The sequence below is a fragment of the Mustelus asterias genome, chromosome 20, assembly GCF_964213995.1.
Source record: "Mustelus asterias chromosome 20, sMusAst1.hap1.1, whole genome shotgun sequence".
Taxonomy (NCBI): domain Eukaryota; kingdom Metazoa; phylum Chordata; class Chondrichthyes; order Carcharhiniformes; family Triakidae; genus Mustelus; species Mustelus asterias.
In genome coordinates, this window is record NC_135820.1 from 67,701,393 (window position 1) to 67,722,083 (window position 20,691).

Genomic DNA, 20,691 nt, shown 5'->3' on the forward strand with positions numbered 1-20,691 from the left:
CTCATAAGAGCTAATCAGCTTAAATGCAACTGTGTCAATTTGGAAAGTTAACATTGCAGCATTGGCTTCCATGTGAATCCATGTAACAGAAAAGATTGTGACAGGCAAATAAAGTAGTGATGGTTTTAAGACTGCAATGCAAAACAAGATGATCAGAAGTACGTGATGCTGATAAAAAAAAAATCAGAAAATCATTTCAAAATGGTCCATAGATTTTATATCTCCAGCTACCCTCTAACAGGAAGTTAAACTGAACTAGCATTGCCATTGTTGATTACTAGTGAATTCGGTTTAGTCGTACACTGGTCCATAAAAATGATAGGTTTTGCCAAGTAAAAACTGCGGTTGTTTCACTTAACTGAGTGGCAAATAGTTTTGAAAATAAAAATGACATTCAATGAATACCATGAGTTCTACAGGCCTGAAGAAAGGTTCTGTAGACTAAAGTAACTGGGCACTACTTACTGTAACATTTTCCTTGCTTTTATCTGTGCTGGGGTCCTTGTCATTTTGGCCGGTTTTGTTCTCCGATGGTGACTGCTGGACCGCAGGAGCTTGCTGTGCATTCTTATTTAACGTATCGGAGCTCACTTCTGATTCAGTTTCCTGCTGAGTTGCAGTGGCTACAATCAAAAGGTAAATCTGTTAAAGCTGAACTAATGTGCCGACTTCACAATTTAAAGGCAACCCCGGTGAGGTGCCAACTGTTTTATTTAAGTTTGTTCCCATCTTACAGACTGAGCATCAACAGCAAAGAGTGAATAGAGCAGGGTACTTATTTTATAATGGATAAGATGTATTCAATGAAAGATTATTGTCCAGTATTCTTTGTACTTGGGGCTTTACAGACAACACAATCTTCTATGCCTTAGGCTGCTTGCACTTTAAAAGCAATGCATCCCCATTTATATTATTGAAACTATTGCAATAATGATGGCAGAGAAAGAATTCTGCACTTGTACGTTTTCGAGAAGGAGTTAGATATAGCTCTTGGGGTGAAGGGGATCAAAGGATATGGGGAAAAGGCAGGATCAGGTTATTGAATTGGATGATCAGCCATGATCATAATGAATGGTGGAGCAGGCTCGAAGGGCCGAATGGCCTACTCCTGCTCCTATTTTCCAATGTTTCCCTTTTTAAAATCAGATTCCATGTAACATTGTGGCAAAAATAATACACAATTCTTGACCTGCTTCAAAAGGATCAAGGCATGTTGATTTTTTTTTGTTGAATATATTTTCTTGAAAAAGGTATATGCTGCATCTATATTCAGTGTTAAAGTGAGGCAATTCAGGCAGAATGCAATGTCAAGGCTGAAAAACTCAAGTCTGTCTCTAAGTTATGACATTAAGTACCTGACTGAGTACAAGACTTCATGTGCTCTGGCCAGTGTGCCTGCTGGCAAGGGTAGTCACAGTAACTGGTGTTCCAGCAACAGTAGAAGATGGCCTCCTTCCTGCAGTTTGCACACCACTGCTTCTTCTTGGTTTCATCAACAGCCTGCTGCTTCTCTGCCTCCATCTGCTTTTTCATCTCTGTAACCATACGATCCTTTTCCTGTTCAAGACTCTGACGCATCTCTGCCATCGTTAGCTCTAAGACACACAACCAGAAACTATTTTGAGAAAATGATCACAGTTCATTTGCCAACAATGGATTAAAGGAGAACAGTATTTTTTTTTAAGAAATACAACATTTTAAGATTCTGAGACAAAGCGAGATACTAAAACCTTTAATGGCATCTCAATGCTCCAGCTTTCTGCATTTGTGCTTTCAAGTTGCTTATCAAAAGCAACCTGGAATATAAATGTTGGACAGAACTTCCCCTTCAAAGAGAAATGAAACTCTTCTGTACACCAGTCGCAAGCTATGTTACAGTTCTTGACTAGAGACGTTTCTGTACAAATTCTGATCCTGAACTATCCTCTGACTAAAATAGAAGAATACAAAGGGTATAGATAGCTCTGGAAAGTGCATAATGTTTTAGCAAAGTGTAAAGAAGTTGCACACTTGTAATAACAGCACTACACAGATATCATGGCATGGGGTGGCATGGCTAAAGTTTACTCCAAATTAATTTCATTTAGATTGAGGCTTGGCTTTTTATGGTCCGAACTTAAAGAGTTGATGTGTCATGAGCCTGGGAGCCCATCTATCACAGAACATTAACTGTATCCCTGAGGTAGACTTGAAATCCTTTGAAAAAATTTATTCACTAGGCTTAAAACAATCAAAAGTAATCTAGTTTTACAAGATTACACCCATTATTCCCAGTCCACTTGGTTACAATGATTCATAAAACAAAATGGAAAGCACCTGCCTGTATCACACTGCAGGAGGTGAGGAAAGAAGATGTGGCATATTAAAATCAATCTCTACATTGCAAAATTATAGAAAGGAGATTTACACTGACTCTCTACAAAAGCTGCTGCTAATTTCAATGTATTTTATATAAAGGAGGTGCCTGGCAGAGGCTAGATACTTCCCAATAGAGAAGGAAATCCATTTCTTAATCCTCCCTCACCTTCTGTTGGCCAAGTTTGGAAGGAGACTGACAGTGTAGGCTATCTACCTGGGCCTATCTCCCCAAGGGTGTTGCACAATGTAAAAAACCCAAGCAAACAGGAAGGAAGAAAACATGATGGGCGGAACTTTCCCATCCCACCTGCCACGGGAATCATAGTGAGTGGGACACAGACCATGCAAAGCTCCGTTGACCTCGGGTGGGATTTTCTGGCCTTGGGGTGAGCGCGGCTGGAAAATTCCACCCAGTAGCTTTTCAATTGAGAAATAAAAATCAAGCAGCTGATCCATGATGCCAACTGTTAGGAAAATAAAGATAGTTTTGTGGGATATATGTAATGATAAACTTAAGAAATAAGGTATAATTTTAAGCAGGTTTAATTTAATGTGCTGCCCCTGGAAGAGATCTATAGTTAGATTTATGCTGGACAGAAGTGTTTGTATGTGTTTGTATGGATTGGTTAAGTTCCAACTGTGATTCTATTGTGCTTAGAGAGAGTTATGGCATGAAGAATAAATATAATAACAGCAGCATTGCTTAGCAACAGGAGGCCCACTACCCAGAGGGGAGAGATTTCTTTTTTTCTTTAGTTTTAGCTAGAAGCCAGAGCAGTTGGAGACAGATCACTGAGGAGTGAGCAGCTCTCAACTCTGCCAGGAGAAGCTGGACAGAATAAGGGACGATGCAGGCTTCCTAAGAAACAAAATACAGTTCAGGCAGCAAGGGAACTGGGACAGAAAGAAGGTTTCAGACAACTGAAGTTAAGTGAACAGAGAATAAAATATTGTCCCGAAGAAGTCAAGGAAGAGTAAACAAAGTACTCGGAGTTAAAGAGACAATTTCATTAACTAGATTTAAGGTGGGGAGCAGATATCAGAGACAGCTAAAATGTTTAATAGCATTTTAATAAGAGTCTGGAAATTGAAAGTCAAAGCAATTGTAAACTGTTTGAGCAGCAGTCAAGACAAAGAAATCCTAAAGGGTTTGGTGCAAGTCCGAGACCGGATTCGTTGTTAAAAATGGAGCAGAAGCTTTGTTTAAAAGTATAATTTGAAAAACCTGGCCTGGATTTCGGAATGCAACCTGCTAATGGAAAGCATTATTATGAGACAAGATTTTTAAAGTGTGTTTTGGGAGTGAAGTTTGAAAACTCTTGTATGACAATCATTTGGTGGGATTCTGAGGAGAAATCTGCAGACACTAACTTGGGTTCAGAGCAGAGCATGTTTGACCACAGCCAGTCTATGTGCTTTAAAAAGGATTTTGTGCCTTAATGCGACCATTGTAGCTTCAAATGCACTTTATCATCCGTGTTAATCTTAAAACCTGTGTCCATTTGTGTATTATAGTCAATTTTTTCACGTTTAATAAGTATTCTTTGTTGAAACTAATTAGTCGTCCTAGGACTCTTCACGTTGATAAAAAAAATAAAAGTTACGATCTTTTGAGCCAGGGTTCCATTCGAAGATCTTCCCGATCAGTTAGAACATCAACTGGGATTGTTACACAACAAATTAATCATTTACCCAGTTATCTTTTTGGAGGGAAATCTTATTCTCAAAAATAACCTTGAATCTCAAAATAGCCCATAACTTGCTAGTCCCAACCTTGCATGTGCCATTAGGGAAGGACACTAAACCAAGGCCTCAAGGTATCTCATGAGCAACCAGTTCACTTTGGGTTCCTAATTTCAGATGGTGTAGCTAATAAATATGTTTCTGCATAACACTGGCCATGATAATGAAGTATAGCGTAGAAAAGGTAAAAGAAAATAATACTTTTTCAACAGAGAAAAAGGAGCAGGCTGACTCATGACATTTACCAAGATTATGTTTCATCTCAGCTAGTTCCTGCTGATGCAACCACTGCAGTTTATCAATTTCAATTTTCATTCGTCGTATCTGCCAGATGACAAAATAAACAGTCAATTCACATCAGTTGGCTGTTGACTTTGAACATTATTTAACAGTGAGACTTCAATTTGAACATAAATGACTAACCTCTGCTATTGTGCTTCCAGAACTATTTCTGGAAAGATCATTGTAGATTTCAGTCATTGTTCCTTTTATCGCTTCCATCATCTAAACAGTAACAGTTGTATGGATTAATAATGAAAACTAGGCTCTTTGATACCGACCACTTTGCATTATCAGATTTTCTGACATGAAATTTTGTCCGATCACAAATAAAGTATTGTTCATTATCTTCAACAGGAGTTCAGATTTTACAACTCGTGTCAATTCTGCTCTCTTGACAGCTGGGCATCCCTTAACATTTATACCTTACAGCAATCATTCTTGTGCAAACCTGCCAGATACAGAGGCCAGCAAAGAAAGCTCTGTAGCTAAAGTAGACTCTTGGTAAGAAATTATTTTTCATGTAAAGACTCATACTTTTCACATATTTAACAAGAAGCAAAAACACATGGACAATGTGTGTGGGTAAACAGAGTCCATCAAGGAGAAAATCTGTTTAAGTACTTCCGACAAGTAATAAAACAACCTTGATTTTACTGTTTTGAAGATACATTGCTACATTGAGAACTATAAATCCAGCTAAAATGTATGCCCTCTTTCCATTTTACACCTAGTCATACCAACTGACACAAGAACAGCTTCTTCCCTGCTGCCATCAGACTTTTGAATGGATCTACCGTGCATTAAGTTGAATTTTCTCTACACCCTAGCTATAAATGTAACACTACATTCTGCACTCTTTCGTTTCCTTCTCTATGAATGGTATGCTTTGTCTGTATAGCGTGCAAGAAACAAAACTTTTCACTCTATGCTAACACATGTGATAATAATAAATCAAATCAAATCAATCCGCCTTTGCTTGTAGTGTATGTTAACAGTCTACAGTATGATTTTATACCAATTTCGTGGTGCGTGCCCAATGGTTTAAAAAAAAGTTCATTGTTTGCCCTGTTAAACCTGATTATTTGATTATTTCAGGTATAAAATCATCTTTCAGTTGTCAGCCTGGGGTAATTAATAATGGAAAACAAGGGAAAGGTGTAAGCATTGAACAGGTATTTTGAATCTGTCTTCACTGTAGAAGACGCAAAAAAAACGCAAGAGTTTAGGGCGGCACAGTAGTTGGCACTGCTACCTCACAGTGCCAGGGACCTCGGTTCGATTCCGGCCTTGGGCGACTATCTTTGCATGTTCTCCTGTGGGTTTCCTCCGGGTGCTCCAGTTTCCTCCCACACTCCAAAGATGTGCGGGTTAGGTTAATTGGCCATGCTAAATTGCCCCTTAGTGTCAGGGGGATTAGTGGGGTATATACATAGGGTTACAGGGATAGAGCCTGGGTGGGATTGTTGTTGGTGCAGGCTCGATGGGCTGAATGGCCTCCTTCTGCACTGTAGGGAATCTATGATTCGATGAAGAATACTTGAAAATCATGAGGTTGAAAAGAGGAATGTAAAAATTCACAATCACCAAGAAAAACTCTTTTAACGAAAAGCTGACAAGACCCTGGGCCTGATGGCCTGCACCAGCATGTTTTAAAATGGCCTCAGAGATAGTAGATGGTAATTATTGTGATCTTCCAAAATTGGAAATTCATAAACATAACACTGTTTTTCAAGAAAGGAGGAAGGCAGAAAGCAAGTAACTACAGGCCAGTTAGCTTCATATCTGTGTTAGAGAAAATGCTAGAATCCCTTATTAAGGATGTAATAGCAATTTAGTAAAATTATACAACAATCAGGGAAGATCATGTTTGACTAATTTGGTGGAATTCTTTGAGAACATTACATGTGAAGTGGACAATGGGGAACCTGTGGATCTGGTGTATCTGGGTTTCCAGAAGGCATTTGACAAGGTGCCGCACCAAAGACTGCTACATAAGATAAAGGTGCACGGTGTTACAGGTAATGTATTAGCATGGATAGAGGGTTGGTTAACTAACAGAAAGCGAAGAGTGGGGGTAAATGAGTGTTTTTCTGGTTGGCGATCAGTGACTAGTGGTGTGCCTCAGGGATCAGTGTTGGGACTGCAATTGTTTACGATTTACATAGATGATTTGGAGTTGGAGACCAAGTGTGGTGTGTCAAAATTCACAGATGACACTAAGATGGGTGGCAGAGCAAAGTGTGCAGAGGGAGCTAACAGTCTGCAAAGGGATGTAGATAGTCTAAGTGAGTGGGCGAGGGTCTGGCAGATGGAGTACAATGTTGGTAAATGTGAGGTCATCCATTTTGGTAGGAATAACAGCAAAATTGACTGTTATTTAAATGGTAAAAAATTGCCGCATGCTGCTGTGCAGAGGGACCTGGGTGTCCTTGTGCAGGAATCTCAAGGAGTTGGTTTGCAGGTAATTAAGGCGGCAAATGGAATTTTGTCCTTCATTGCTGGAGGGATGGAGTTTAAAAACAGCAAGATTATGTTGCAGCTGTATAAGGTGCTGGTGAGGCCACATCTGGAGTACTGTGTACAGTTTTGGTCTCCTTACTTGAGAAAGGATATACTGGCACTGGAGGGGGTGCAGAGGAGATTCACTGGGTTGATTCCAGAGTTGAGAGGGTTGGCTTATGAGGAGAGACTGAGTGGACTGGGGCTATACTCATTGGAATTCAGAAGACTGAGGGAAGATCTTATAGAAACATATAAGATTATGAAGGGAATAGATAAGACAGAAGCAGGGAAGTTGTTTCCACTGGCGGGTGAAACTAGAACTAGGGAGTATAGCCTCAAAATAAGGGGGAGCAGATTTAGGACTGAGTTGAGGAGGAACTTCTTCACACAAAGGATTGTGAATCTGTGGAATTCCCTGCCCAATGAAGCAGTTGAGGCTACCTCATTGAATGTTTTTAAGGCAAGGATAGATAAATTTTTGAACAGTAAAGGAATTAAGGGTTATGGTGAGCGGGTGGGTAAGTAGAGCTGAGTCCACAAAAAGATCATAGAATCATAGTACAGTGCAGAAAGAGGCTATTCGGCCCATCGAGTCTGCACCAGACACAATCCCACCCAGGCCCTATCCCCATATCCCTACATATTTACCCACCAATCCCTCTAACCTATGCATCCTGGGACATGAAGGGGCAATTTAGAATGGCCAATCAACCTGCCCGCACATCTTTGGACAGTGGGAGGAAACCGGAGCACCCGGAGGAAACCCACGCAGACACAGGGAGAATGTGCAAACTCCACACAGACAGTGACCCGAGCCGGGATTCGAACCCAGGTCCCTGGAGCTATGAATCAGCAGTGCTAACCACTGTGCTACCGTGCCGCCCTGATCAGCCATGATCTTATTGAATGGCGGAGCAGGCTCGAGGGGCCAGATAGCCTACTCCTGCTCCTAGTTCTTATGTTCTTATAAGACTTTGTGAAAGGAATATGGTGTATAACTATTTTATTAGAGCTCTTTGAGGAAGTGACAAGCAACATGGATAATGGGGAACCTGTAGATGTAGTACACTTGGATTTCCAAAAACCATTCAAAAGATGCCGCATCAAAGATTACTATTTAAAGCTCATAGTGTAGGGGGTAATGTATCAGCATGGATAGAGGATTGGTTAGTTAACAGGAAGCAGACAGTAGGGATTTTCAGGCTGGCAAGCTGTACTTAGTGGAGTGTCACAGAGATCTGTACTGGGGCCTCAACTATATAACCTATATCAATGACTTAGATGAAGGGATCAAATGTATGGTAACTAAATTTGCTGATGACACAAAGATGAGTCGGACAGTATATTGTCAAGAGGGACGTAAGGGGTCGAGAAAGGAGTTTAGAAAGATTGAGTGGGCAAAAATTTGGCAGATGAAATATAATATGAGAAAATGTGCACTTGTCCACTTTGACAAGAAGAATAGAAAATATTATTTAAACGGAGAAAGACTGCAAAGCTCTATAGTACAGAGATGTGGGTGCCTTGGTACATGAGTCACAAAAAGTTAGCATGCATGTACAGCAAGGTGATTAGGAAGGCAAAAGGAATATTATCATTTATTGCAAGGGGAAAATCAAGTATTCAAGTCGGGAAATGCTGCTACAGCTGTACAGAGCCTTGTTAAGGCCACATCTTAAGTAGCGTGTGCAGTTTTGGTCCCCTTACTTAAAAAAGGATACAAATGCATTAGAAACAGTTCAGACAAGGTTCACTCGACTGATTCCTGGGATGAACGGATTAGCATATGAGGAAATGTTGAGCAGATTTGGCCTATACCCATTGGAGTTTAGAAGAACAAGAAGCGATTTTATTGAAACATAAAAAATCCCGAGGGGACTCGATAGAGTAGATGCTGAGAAGATGTTTCCTCTTGCGGGATAGTCTAGAACCAGAGGGCATAGTTTTAAAAATAGGTATCTCCCATTAAAGGCTGAGATTAGGAGAATTTATTTTCCCCAGTGGGTCATCATTCTGTGAAATTTTCTTCCCCATTGAGGAGTGCAGGCTGGGTCACTGAATATATTAAAGGCTGAGGTATATTGATTCTTGACCGAGAGAGCCAAGGATTATGGGGGGCAGACAGCTAAGTGGAGTTGAGGCAATAATCGGATCAATAATCACAAATTTATTGAATGGCAGAGCAGACTTGAGGGGCTAAATGGCCTGTTCCTCCTCCTAATCCTTGGGTTCTCCCGTAAGACATGACAAAATTTAGGCTATGAAAGAACAAAGGAAAATCAGGGATGATCATATGAAAACTTTTTAAATTTCCTGTGGTTGGGAATCTAAGGACTATAGGACATGAGCACAATGGGAGATTTGGGACAAACAGCAAGGGGCATAAATAGATTTGGCTGGAGAACAGTCAGATGGGACTTCGAATCACATGAAGAATATGCACGGATTGCTTCCATGTTGTAATTTCTAAGCAATTCTATTCAGCAAACCTATTCAGTTAAAGTGAGTAACAAAACATACCTTGTTTGTATATTTAGTAAGATCAGCAGCAACATCAGCAGACGGAGTAGCTATAGGCAAATCAGTACTGTAGACTGAATTGGAAGCGGAGTTTACAGTTGTTGAACCGCTGCCTGCCGCAGATGTCGAAGAACTGCTTGTAACCAAAGTGATGGAGGACGTTGAAGTTGCCAAAGTTGCCTCTTTCTGCTGCACAGCTGTAATTAGAAAGTTAAAGTGGGTATGAGGCTTGAGTCGCTGTCCTCAAATCTGGTGCATGCATACATGATTAAAGTTATAGAATTCTAAAAACTCAACACCTAACCAAGGCACCCCTCTGGTACAAAATCAGCTCAGGCCATTTCAGATGCCACAGTAATTGTGAATGTAAAGGCTGTACTTTCATGTTTGTTACAGAACAGAAAAATAACAGAAGGCTGTCATTCCTGTGATGAGAAGGGAGACTGGCAGATTTCAATGAGCTGTATTGTGTATTGTTGGCACCTCCAGTCTTTTGGGACTTTAGTTTCTACCAAAAGCTGGTGGTACAACCCTAAGTCATCTAAGGCAATGTCAATGAGCTTAGCTCCCATTGCAGATTCCTTTCAGTTTCTTAAAATGGCACTGCTGTGCATCAATCTGAACTGGGTTACTACGACTGGCCACCCTAAGACTTGATTTACCTCCCTTAATACAAAAGCAAATTTTAAATTAAATTTTCAATAGTAATAAAACAACCAACCTAATTCTGTGTTGGACTCTGCTAGAATTAGAGTTAGATACTCAAAATATTTATACCTTTCACAGCCAACCTGGTCTGGTATCGTGTTCCTGTGGTTTGAGACTGCTGTTGCTGCGGTGCTTGCACTTGCTGCTGCTGTCTTTGTACCTTCTGCATGTGCCATTTCTGGGAGGAGGTCTGAAACTTTGTCGAGGGATTCCACACCACTGCACGCTGAACAGCTGGAACAGTTTCCTTTGGCAATAGAGGCCGTTGTTTTTTAACTGGACTATTGCTAACAGCAACAGCTGGAACTGTGGCAGTAGACACAACACTGGCAGACGTTGTAATACTGGCTGAAGGGGTCTGGCTTGGGAGACTGGGGACTGAAGAAGCAACCTCACCTTTTGGTTGACTGGACACAGTTGAAGTGGGTGATGCTTTACCTATATACATAATTAGCAATATTATACTTTCCCTTAACTGTTGAACAGGATAATCAGCAGTTAGATCCACATCTCTCTGATTATCTTTATCAAATTCTCTAAAAGGAAGGCAGGAAAGTTAGCACGGGGGGGCACTGTTTTTGTCTAAAGTACCCCCCCACCCATCCCACCAACTAGTTTATATTGAAAATATGTACTCTTCAAAAATCTGGTTTGAATTTTTTCTGAACCAACAGGTTTGAAGTCAAGTCTCGAGCCACGGCTACTGCAGTTTAAAGGGGTCCAAATCAAGACTCACAAGAAAACTCTATGTTCCTGCACCCTGAAGCAGGTTCACAGAATCAGAGAATTCTTACAGCACACGAGGCAGCCACTTGGCCTTGTGGCCGGAATTTTGCTGTCCACAGGAATTGGAGCGGGCGAGGGGCGGACAATGGGAAGGTCTGTTGACCTTGGGCAGGATTTTACGGTTTTGGGACGAGCGAGGCCGTAAAACCCCGCCCATCGTGTCTGCAGTAGCTCTCTGAATGAACATTTCACTTCGTGCCATTTTCCTGCCTTCTCCCCATAATCCTGCACATTCTTCATTTTCAGATAACAGTCTAATGCCGTTTTGAATGCCTCAGTTGAACCTGCCTCCATCAAAATCTCAGCCAGTGCCTTCCTCCTGCCTTCTCCCCATAATCCTGCACATTCTTCATTTTTGAAAAACAGTCTAGCTCCCGTCTGAATGCCTCGATTGATTCTGCCTCCACCACACTCTCAGGCAATGTATTCCAGACCATAACCACTCACTGTGTGAAAAAGATTTCTTATATTGTTTTTGCTTCTTTTAACAAGTACTTTAAATCTGTGTCCTCTCATTCTCAATCCTTCCATGAGTAGGAACAGTTCCTCCCCATCTACTCTGCCCACTCCCCTAATGATTTTGAATACCTCTATCAAATCTCCAGTCAGCCTTCATTTTCTCAGGAAAACATTCCAACTTCCTCAAAATACCCTTACAGCTGAAGTTTCTCATTCCTAGAACCATTCTTGTGAATATTTTCTGCACTCTCTCCAATGCTTTCACCTCCATGCTAAGTGCAGCACCAAGAACTGAACGCAATACTCTAGTTGAGACTGAAATAGTGTCATATGCAATTTCAACATAACATCCTTACTCTTGTAATCCAAGCCCCTAGTAATAAAGCCCAGGACACAATGCTTTACTAACCGCACTCTCAACCTGTCCTACCACCTTCAATGACTTATGCGCATCTACACCCAGGTCCCTCCGCTTCCCTTTAGAATTGCACCATTTATTTTATATTGTTTCCCCACATTGTTCCTACCAAAATGAATCACGTCACATTTCTCTGCATTAAATATAAGCCACCCATTCCATCAACTTGTATATGCCCTTTTGAAGTTCCTCACAGTTCACAATGCTTCCAAGTTTCATATCATCTGCAAATTTTGAAACTGTGCCTTGCACACCAAGATCTAGGAGGGTTTGTGGCAAAGGTTAGCATCCCTGGCTCTGAGCCAGAACCTCCAGGTTCAATTGCCACCCCAGGACTTGATGGCCAAGGAAGGTGCATTCATAATGCGGCCAAACAGGTTGAGTATCAACTTGCAAAATCTTTCCAACATGCCACTGGCTGGCAATAAGAGCAGGAGAGACTGCTGATCAGCCACGCTTGATGCAGAGTGGTACCCCTCAAGCAATGAAGCTCCAGCGACAAGCTAGCGACCTGTTCCAGGTAAAACTCACAACGGAAACAGATGAAAGTCTGTCTTGTGCAGGAAGAGAAACAATACCAAGATCTAGCTCACTAATATACATCAGGAAAAGCAAGGGCCCTAACAACTGACTTCTGGGGAATCTCACTACAAACCTTTCACCAGCCCTGAAAAACATCCATTGACCACTCCTCTTTGTCTCACATCAGTCAATTTTGTATCCTAGTTTCTAATGGCCCTTTTTTTTCCCGCCATGAGTTATAATTTTCCTCACAAGTCTGTGAAGCAGCACTGTATGAAATACCTTTTGGAAGTCCATGTACACAACATCAGCAGCATTGTCCTCATCATCCCACTCTATTACCACTTCAAATCCCCAGTAATTTAGTTAAACATGACTTTCCCTTTTAAAAAATCCATACTGGCTTTCCTTTCTAAATGCTAAGTACTTGAACACAGAGCGTTTTAGTTCAACTGCAAAAATTAACATTTAAAGCAAAGATTCCAGACTATATTTCTGAAAGAAAATCTTTTTCACTTAGGAGGTGGAAAATACTTTGAATAAGAAAATGCATCCTTCCCAAGATTGTGGTATTTCTTCATTTCAAAGCATTATACCATGGGAATGAAATCTACACCAACAAATTTAATATCGCATTCAGCCATTCTGAAGTTTCCACTATGGTGCCACTTTCCAGACAGTCTGAATATACAAAGATCATTACTTGGTAATTTGAAATTTAAAATAAAATACACTCCAAATCTCAATGTGTTTCCACTTTTGTTAATTACAGTCGGATGATCCCATTGCATCTCCTACATGTTAATCATGTTACAGATGGCTTTAAATGGTTCTATAAACCAAACTAGTTGGCTTTCCAAAGTGGAAATTTTGAACAGGTCTCATCCATGGCATTTTAATATTAAAAGCTACCCAAAGTCTAGCCTTGAAATAGTAAGCATACCATTACTGGTCACCCACCAGATAAGAGAAAACGTTACAATATAAAGAAAACAAAAGTTTAAGATACGTACATTCTGTATTTGATGGAGCTGGTGATTCCTTCAAAGTCGGCGTTGGGGTTTGATCCTTTTTGCTCTTCTCCCCTTTCTTGCTTTCTCGTACAGCCTCCTTACTTTCATCTCCCAGATCTATAACCAGTTCATTCTCAGAATCAGAATCAGAGTCCAGTCCCAAGTGCACTGTTGGCGAGTCAGTCTCATCTTTATTCCCTAGTTTCTCTTTTACTGCCTGATGCAGATTTTTCATTTTCTCAACAAGTTCTTTGTCAGGGTCCCCGTTTGCCTTTTCCTGTCCAGATGCCTCACTTTTACCCACAGCAGAACTCGGACTGGTTTCTTGCTTTACTTCACCATGAGCCACTACCTGTTTCGGCTTCTTTTTCACAAAGGGTGAGTCCTTCTCGCTCCTGGCACCTTCCTTTTCCTCTCCCTCTTCTTGTCCGTTATTTAGTTTGGGCCCTTCGTCACTGGCATATTCGCTTTCAGAGGTGTCCGATTTTTCTGAATCCTCAGAGTCACTATGTTCGGCTCCTGCATCAACATCTTCCGCGATTTCATTTATTCCTTGGGACAACAACACATCCAATTTTCATACAGTACTAAAATCAACATCTGGAATAATGTCAATCAAGTCTCAAAATAAATGCCTACAAACTTCAAATGCTGATCAGAAACATTGCAATAGATGAATATCCCTACACATGTTCTAATGTCCTTTAGGGAAGGAAAATCTGCCATCCTTCCCTGGTCTGGGTTCCAGATTTCAGATCCACACCAATGTGGTTGACTCTTAAATGCCCTCTGAAATGCATGACATTTAGGGATAAGAAATCAATGCTGGGCCCAGCCATTCCATGAATGAAAAAAAAATATTGGGAACATTTCCTACTCACTAATGTACAATGCAATAATGTGCAACATGTCAAAACTAGTCAATGGAACGCAATGATATGATGTGTACAACAAAAATGGCATGATTTTACCCTGTTAAAAGCAAATTACTCCAGATGCTGGAATCTGAAACAAAAACAGAAAATGCTGGAAAATCTCAGCAGGTCTGACAGCATCTGTGGAGAGAGAATAGAGCCAATGTTTCAAGTCTGGATGACCCTTCTCTGTGCTTGGTAATGCTTATAAAGAGCAGCACAATTTAAATATTGCCAATTAAATTTATTTCACTTCAAAATCTGCAAAGGAGGGTGCAAAAGAGAGGAAAGAGCAAATCTCTAAATCAGGAGATGAAATGGCATTACATCATAAGAATTTGCAACAGCCAAGTAAGTGGCTAAAATCAGATTACCTACACAACCACTCCCCATTAAAATCCCTCCAGCCTTTCTGCTTTTGTTTAACCATAACATATCCCAAACTTTGTGTAATGGCTTTATTCAGTTCCAGATTTGTCCCGCCTGTGGCTTTCAGGGCAGAATCAATGTTGATATGTACTAACAGACTATTGATTATCACATCTTGATGTCAATATGTACCAATAGACAATTGATTATAACCTTACAGCAATTACCATCACCATCGAATAATAATCAAAATTTTATCAGTGAATATAATCTAACACAGATTAAGTTGTGTTTGTAGGCGTTGGGGGAGCATCATAACTAACCATAAGGAATATAGCTAATGGGGTAACAAATGAGAATTTAATGCATGAAAGAATAGATTCTACAATTAAAGAAAGCAGAAAACTGTGAGGGACTCAGACCTCACACTGTAGATTGTTAAATATTTATCAGTATGCTTATGACTATTTCTAAATTGTTTTTAAAAAACTGAACAAAGATCCTTAAAACGGCTGAAACTGTATCTGTCTGCGACCCCAGAACAAAAGTAGCCACTTTGCAGTTTTGGAAATCTCACACCTCGTTATCTCTAATGAGCTACTAATAATCACCTGGGGACAGCATAGCCCAACTTCAAAGGGAGCTACATTGAAGGCCTTTAGTATTTGGTAATCCAGGCTGGCCAGCAGAGACGGAATGTCTCCTAAGACAATGACCGCTCAAACATTCCTTTTAACCCATAATGGCTAAGACATGTTCAGCCTGGAACAGAGAACCAATTTCCAAACACTCGATAAACATCTTTGGTGAAGACAATATTGCCTTGCAAAGCTGAAAAGCTCAGTCTGTTGTTTAACATCTGACCCAGGTTGGACACCTGGCTCCATCTACCCTGTTTGAGTTGGACGTTCTGCACCATCACCTACAAGACTGATTCAGAACTGCATTTCTATCTCATCATGCTAAGTCAAAACCACCACGAAAGTGAATTCTACAACATCAGATTTCAGCCTGCTGACTTCTTTGAAGGAATACCTCATTAGACTTTGATTCTAGACTCTGGAACCCATGTCAAACAACAATTATTTCCTCTGTGGTCTCCAAACTGTAAATCTTTCTTTTCCCTATCCCCCTCATTATTGTCGGAAGGTGAGGGAGATGCTGTGAACCCCATTTTCAGTACATGCAAATAAACTAACCCATCAAATTCATCCTATCTTGAGTTTGCTGTGGGGTTATCAATTCAAAATTGGTTCGCACCAAAACCAAGGGTTTGGGAAATATGCCAGCACTTACAAAGAGGGAAATGAAATAAAACACATTTCTGTTTATGGAAAATCTCAGCAGGTCTGATAGCATCTGTGGGGAGAGAATAGAGTCAACGTTTCGTGATGAAGGGTCATCTAGACTTGAAACGTGGGCGCCATTCTCTCCTCACAGATGCTGTCAGACGTGCTAAGATTTTCCAGCATTTTCTGGTTGTGTTTCAGATTCCAGCATCCACTGTATTTTGCTTTTATTTTTCTGTTTATGGACGTGTGGTGCAAGAAAAAAATTAGTGTTGTTTAAATTTTGATCGCAATAAGACAAATATTGAAGACAGCCCTTTCAACAAGTTAAGACTCCAGTGTTCAAATGAATGAGGGGCTGTGTTGCATACAAATATTTCCAGTTCATCTCCTGAAGGTATGGCTTCTTGTTGTGCAAATACCCACTGGCGATGCAAATATTTCAGCTTTTCTGTTAGGTTAACGTATATGTGCTTCAGCAAGCTGTTTGGTCATGGAAGGATCATTTTGTTTTTCTCATCACATGTCATACCTTTGCAGCAGTTGTCACTGGACATTATCAGGAGCAGGAACTCCAGCTACCTTTTCCCAAGGTGGGATAAGTGTAGCCCTGGTTCAAATCAGTTAATAGCACCAACTGCTGACTAAAATATACATTTTCTGGGCTGCATGGCTTTATACCCAGTACTGTACTGTAACATTAATGTGATTGGATGTTACATGAGAATAGGGCACATAATGCTCATGGTAAAACATGCTGAATGTTTTATTCAACTAGCTATCAATAAACCTTCAGCACACATTAAATACATTTGCACTGAACAGATTACAAATAAAACAGGCAAGAGTAAATTTGCAACTGAAATGGAAATGAAAATATTTTTAAGTTACATCTTAAGGCTGGCAATTTAAGGGGCAGCATGGTGGCACAGTGGTTAGCTCTGCTGCCTCACAGCACCAGGGACCCGGGTTCAATTCCAGCCTTGGGTCACTGGCTGTGTGGAGTTTGCACATTCTCCCCATGTCTGCGTGGGTTTCCTCCGGATGCTCCGGTTTCCTCCCAAGGTCCAAAGATGTGTGGGCCATGGTAAATTGCCCCTAGTGTCAGGGGGATTAGCAAGGTAAATGAGGGTTACGGGAATAGGGCCTGGGTTGGATTGTGGTCGGTACAGACTCGAAGGGCCGAATGGTCTCCTTCTGCACTGTGGGGATTCTATGATTCTATGAACTTCAGTAGTGGAGTGCTGGGCAGCCATCCATAATGAGAGCAAGTACAAATCCTTGACTCAGAAATCATTCCTCTGGAACTTCCTTTCAGTGCATGGATTTCGACAGTTCATGTTTAGAATGTTAAACCATTCATTAGTGCGCATTTCCCCATTTTGACAAAAAGGTGTGGGGAAATACTAACGCCACATACCTCAACCAATTAAACAGGATGGTGAGCAAAATACTGACTCTCATACCTTCCTAACCAATAACTGTGGAAGGAGATATTTTCAAAACTCATGAAGTCCAGGCTATGTGCTTACTGTCCTTCCTCCCTCCCCCTAACTCCCAGACAAAAAAAAAGCAAATTTACTAACGCTTTCTTGAAATGGACAAAATTTGATTAAATCCTCACCTAGTTGTGCTTTACAACTTTCTATCGTCTTGTCGAGGTTAAGTAGGAAGCTGCTCCGAACCGGTTGCTTCTTTGGCGAGGTGAGGAGCACCGGAGTTGACTGTAACACAGCTTCGCTGAGCTCTTTTAGATCCATCTCTGCTTTACTGCGATCTATTGCAGTGAAAAGAAAGAGCAAAACATTAGTGAGGAGGCAGGATCAATTTTGTGTTCGTGACATCTGAAAAGACAGATAGGTGAGCAAAGTCAATACGCTACAATGGCACAATACATTAAGGTACCAAAATGATGCACATTAGGGATATTATGAACACAAGGAGCTTGCTAACTGACACAAAAGTGAAATGCTGTGGATGCTTGAAATTGGAAATAAAAACAGAAAATGCTGGAAATACTCTGCAGGTCTGGCAGCATCATTGGAGAGAGAAACGCAAGGTCTCTGACTTTCAGCAGAATCCTGATGTACTGATGAAAGGTCACAGACCTGAAGCATTAACTCTGCTTCTCTCTCTCTCCACAAACACTGCCTGACCTGTTGAGTTTGCCAACCATGAGAGTGCTTAAACCAATAAAAAGAACCCAAACAAAAACTGGCGTCTCATTACTGGAATGGAAATGAAAAGCAATGGTGCTGAAGACATAAAACAAGCAAATTTGCAAAACAATAGATAAAGGGAGAAGGTAAGTTTCCACATTGAACTGAACCAATATATGCTCGATATATAAAAATCTTTCTGGCTTGGTGTACTTTATGACTTCCAAAATACAATAAAAATTCTATGAAATAACTGGGGCTGTGTGCTATTGGGAACTAATTTACTAAATCATAACATTGGTCTCTATGTTAAAAAGGACAATATATCTATATCCCTCCCAAAGAAATTGCACTCCTTGCTCCACTTCCTCCTTCACCACTTTCCAGGGCATGCCGCACACCCTTGGACAATCTCATCAAACATGCATACACACCCCTCCCGCCCAGCCTCTTTGTCTCACTGCACTTTGACCAAAAACACCACAAAACCAATGGAAGAACATTTTGTGGTCACAACTAACCAAGGTTTAGGTTAAGGATGCTGCCCGTAGGAGGGGTTTTCAAAGTCCTTTCTGCTTTAGCAGCAATGGGAGTGGAGGACTGAGGAGAGAAGGGTTTTGGGCTGCCCGACACACTGCCAGCTTGACTCGTCTTCACAGATCCAGGAGAAGCTGAAAGAGGAAACAAACTGGATCAATGTGGAACTGGCGGAGAATTCCAGGTTTTGAACAAAGTTTGCAACCTGCGCCACAACTGAGCATAAAGTCAGTATGAGGATAAATGTCTGTTACCCAATAACTGCACACAGTGTACAGTCAGTCAATGAGCAGAATATTCTGTTTAACCACCGAATATGGAATCCATCAAACCTATGAGGGACCCCCGCATAACTCTTGACTTCCTTCAACCTCACAAGATAAATTCCATATTCAATGACAAGCCATCAAATATCCCCACATTTCCTTTTGTTCATTTAGAATAACAATGATGCATTAGTCTCTTAATTAAGTTTCTGAACCAAATTCTCAAGATGTTTGGCAACTCTGCTAACAAAACAGAAGGCCCTGCTACTTAAAAGGTGATCTTTTAGATGTTGGCAACACTGGCATATCCTCTTCAATACAGTATTCACCATTCAAATGAAAGTGACGTGAAAAAGTACTATTTAAAACCTAAGAGCATCTATTTTTAAAGCTTTTCACTTCACTACGGCTGCACAAGCTCTCTGGAATGCCTGCTAACACTGGCCAGCATGAATTATTCCTGCTTCCCAATGATATTAAGAGGGATGCAGTCACATATATCACAATTCACTACATGAATAACACCATTGTGACTTTTGTTCAGGTATCACCCCCTCTGCTGTACTATAAATGTCTGCAAAACAGAAGAGGCCTTCTTCAATGAAGGACAACCAAGAGCAGGCTTACTACCAAGCTGTATTATGCAAATAGAATGAACTGTATAGAAATGAGCTTACGTCAATGAAATCCCACATGCTGGGGCCAAAGAAGTTAAATCCCTCCCATCGGGTGCTTTCACGTAGCTTTAGCAAAAAAAAGCCAATTTATGTCCTCGCCTCTCCCTCTTCCCCTCCCTCACCCACTCACCCGGGGAGACAGTTAAGTTGGGGGGAATCATACCTGTGCTCCTGTCAATAAAATCCATGGACTCCTCACTTGCACTGAAGTGACTGGAAGCTGCTTTCATACTCTTTTCTGCAGGTTCAGTTTCTAGATCAGAACCAGTGTGCACCGAAGAGTTTGTACTCATGGGCGAGCGGGGCATGTCCGTTAGTGAAATTCTCCGACTGGGACCGCTGATTAACATGGACTTGCTGAGGACTATTTTCGGCGATGCTGTCATGTCAAAGTTTAATTTCATTTTCTCATATTTATCAGGTTTGGCAGTCCCAGCTGCTGGATTCTGGGGATCTTTTAACATCTGGAATTGGTTGTTGGGAGTGTATGGTGACCGGAAAGGTGCATAATTGAATACCCCAAACTTTTTACGAATGTTCTCCACATAAACCTCCATTTCTTGCATTGCACTGTTGAAGATGCTTTTTGTCTTTTTCACAGAGAAGGGAATTTCTTTTGACATGAGGTAGCAGTTGTTTATTGGAACCCATGCCCTGCATTTCGAAGAGAAAATGTATTTATTAAAATGTGAAATTAAAATACTTTGCTTTGCTGCAAGGACTAATGTTGTTCCTGTATTATTTCCGGTTTTATCAGCTCCACCTCCAAATAACAAAAATATCTTACTTATGAAAGCATAAAGATGACCTTCTCACAGATCACTATCCGCATTTACTTTTGATTCAACTGCCGAAGTATGCGGAAAAATCCTGCAGGCAGATCCTGCGAGCAACTGTATCATTTTCTCCCACCTGCTACCCTCACGCTCCAAATGGTTAAACTACTCAGTCCCCAAAAACAAGAGATTGTTTATAAGCTGCTTGTATAAGATGATCTTGTTGGCTCATTCTGCCAGTTGCTCGGTGTGGCGAGCTGGTACAAGATCAGGTGAGAGGCCAAAAAATTGGCGAGGGAGGAGGATGGGGGCGCCTGTGCAATAGTGCCCCTATAGCTCAGCAACCAGCTTCTCGGTGAGATTAGGCTCCACCCCACCCCTTACTGGCACAAA

The 20,691-nt window shown here is 41.0% G+C and overlaps 1 protein-coding gene across 25 annotated transcripts in view; it reads right to left on the minus strand.

Annotated features, from left to right (window-relative positions):
- Positions 1–20,691, minus strand: part of zmynd8 (zinc finger, MYND-type containing 8) — a 96,639-nt gene that overhangs the window by 14,393 nt on the left and 61,555 nt on the right. For 9 of the 25 annotated variants that reach the window (XM_078236759.1, XM_078236756.1, XM_078236753.1 and 6 more), the window contains 10 exons: positions 19,686–20,176; positions 18,564–18,713; positions 17,508–17,660; positions 13,312–13,863; positions 10,183–10,551; positions 9,406–9,602; positions 4,525–4,605; positions 4,347–4,425; positions 1,356–1,595; positions 466–623 (listed from right to left, as the gene is read on the minus strand). In XM_078236759.1, coding sequence (XP_078092885.1) covers positions 466–623; positions 1,356–1,595; positions 4,347–4,425; positions 4,525–4,605; positions 9,406–9,602; positions 10,183–10,551; positions 13,312–13,863; positions 17,508–17,660; positions 18,564–18,713; positions 19,686–20,176 — 2,470 coding nt within the window. The remainder of the gene's footprint in view (positions 1–465; positions 624–1,355; positions 1,596–4,346; positions 4,426–4,524; positions 4,606–9,405; positions 9,603–10,182; positions 10,552–13,311; positions 13,864–17,507; positions 17,661–18,563; positions 18,714–19,685; positions 20,177–20,691) is intronic. The other 16 variants (XM_078236764.1, XM_078236765.1, XM_078236755.1 and 13 more) reach the window with 3 other exon arrangements.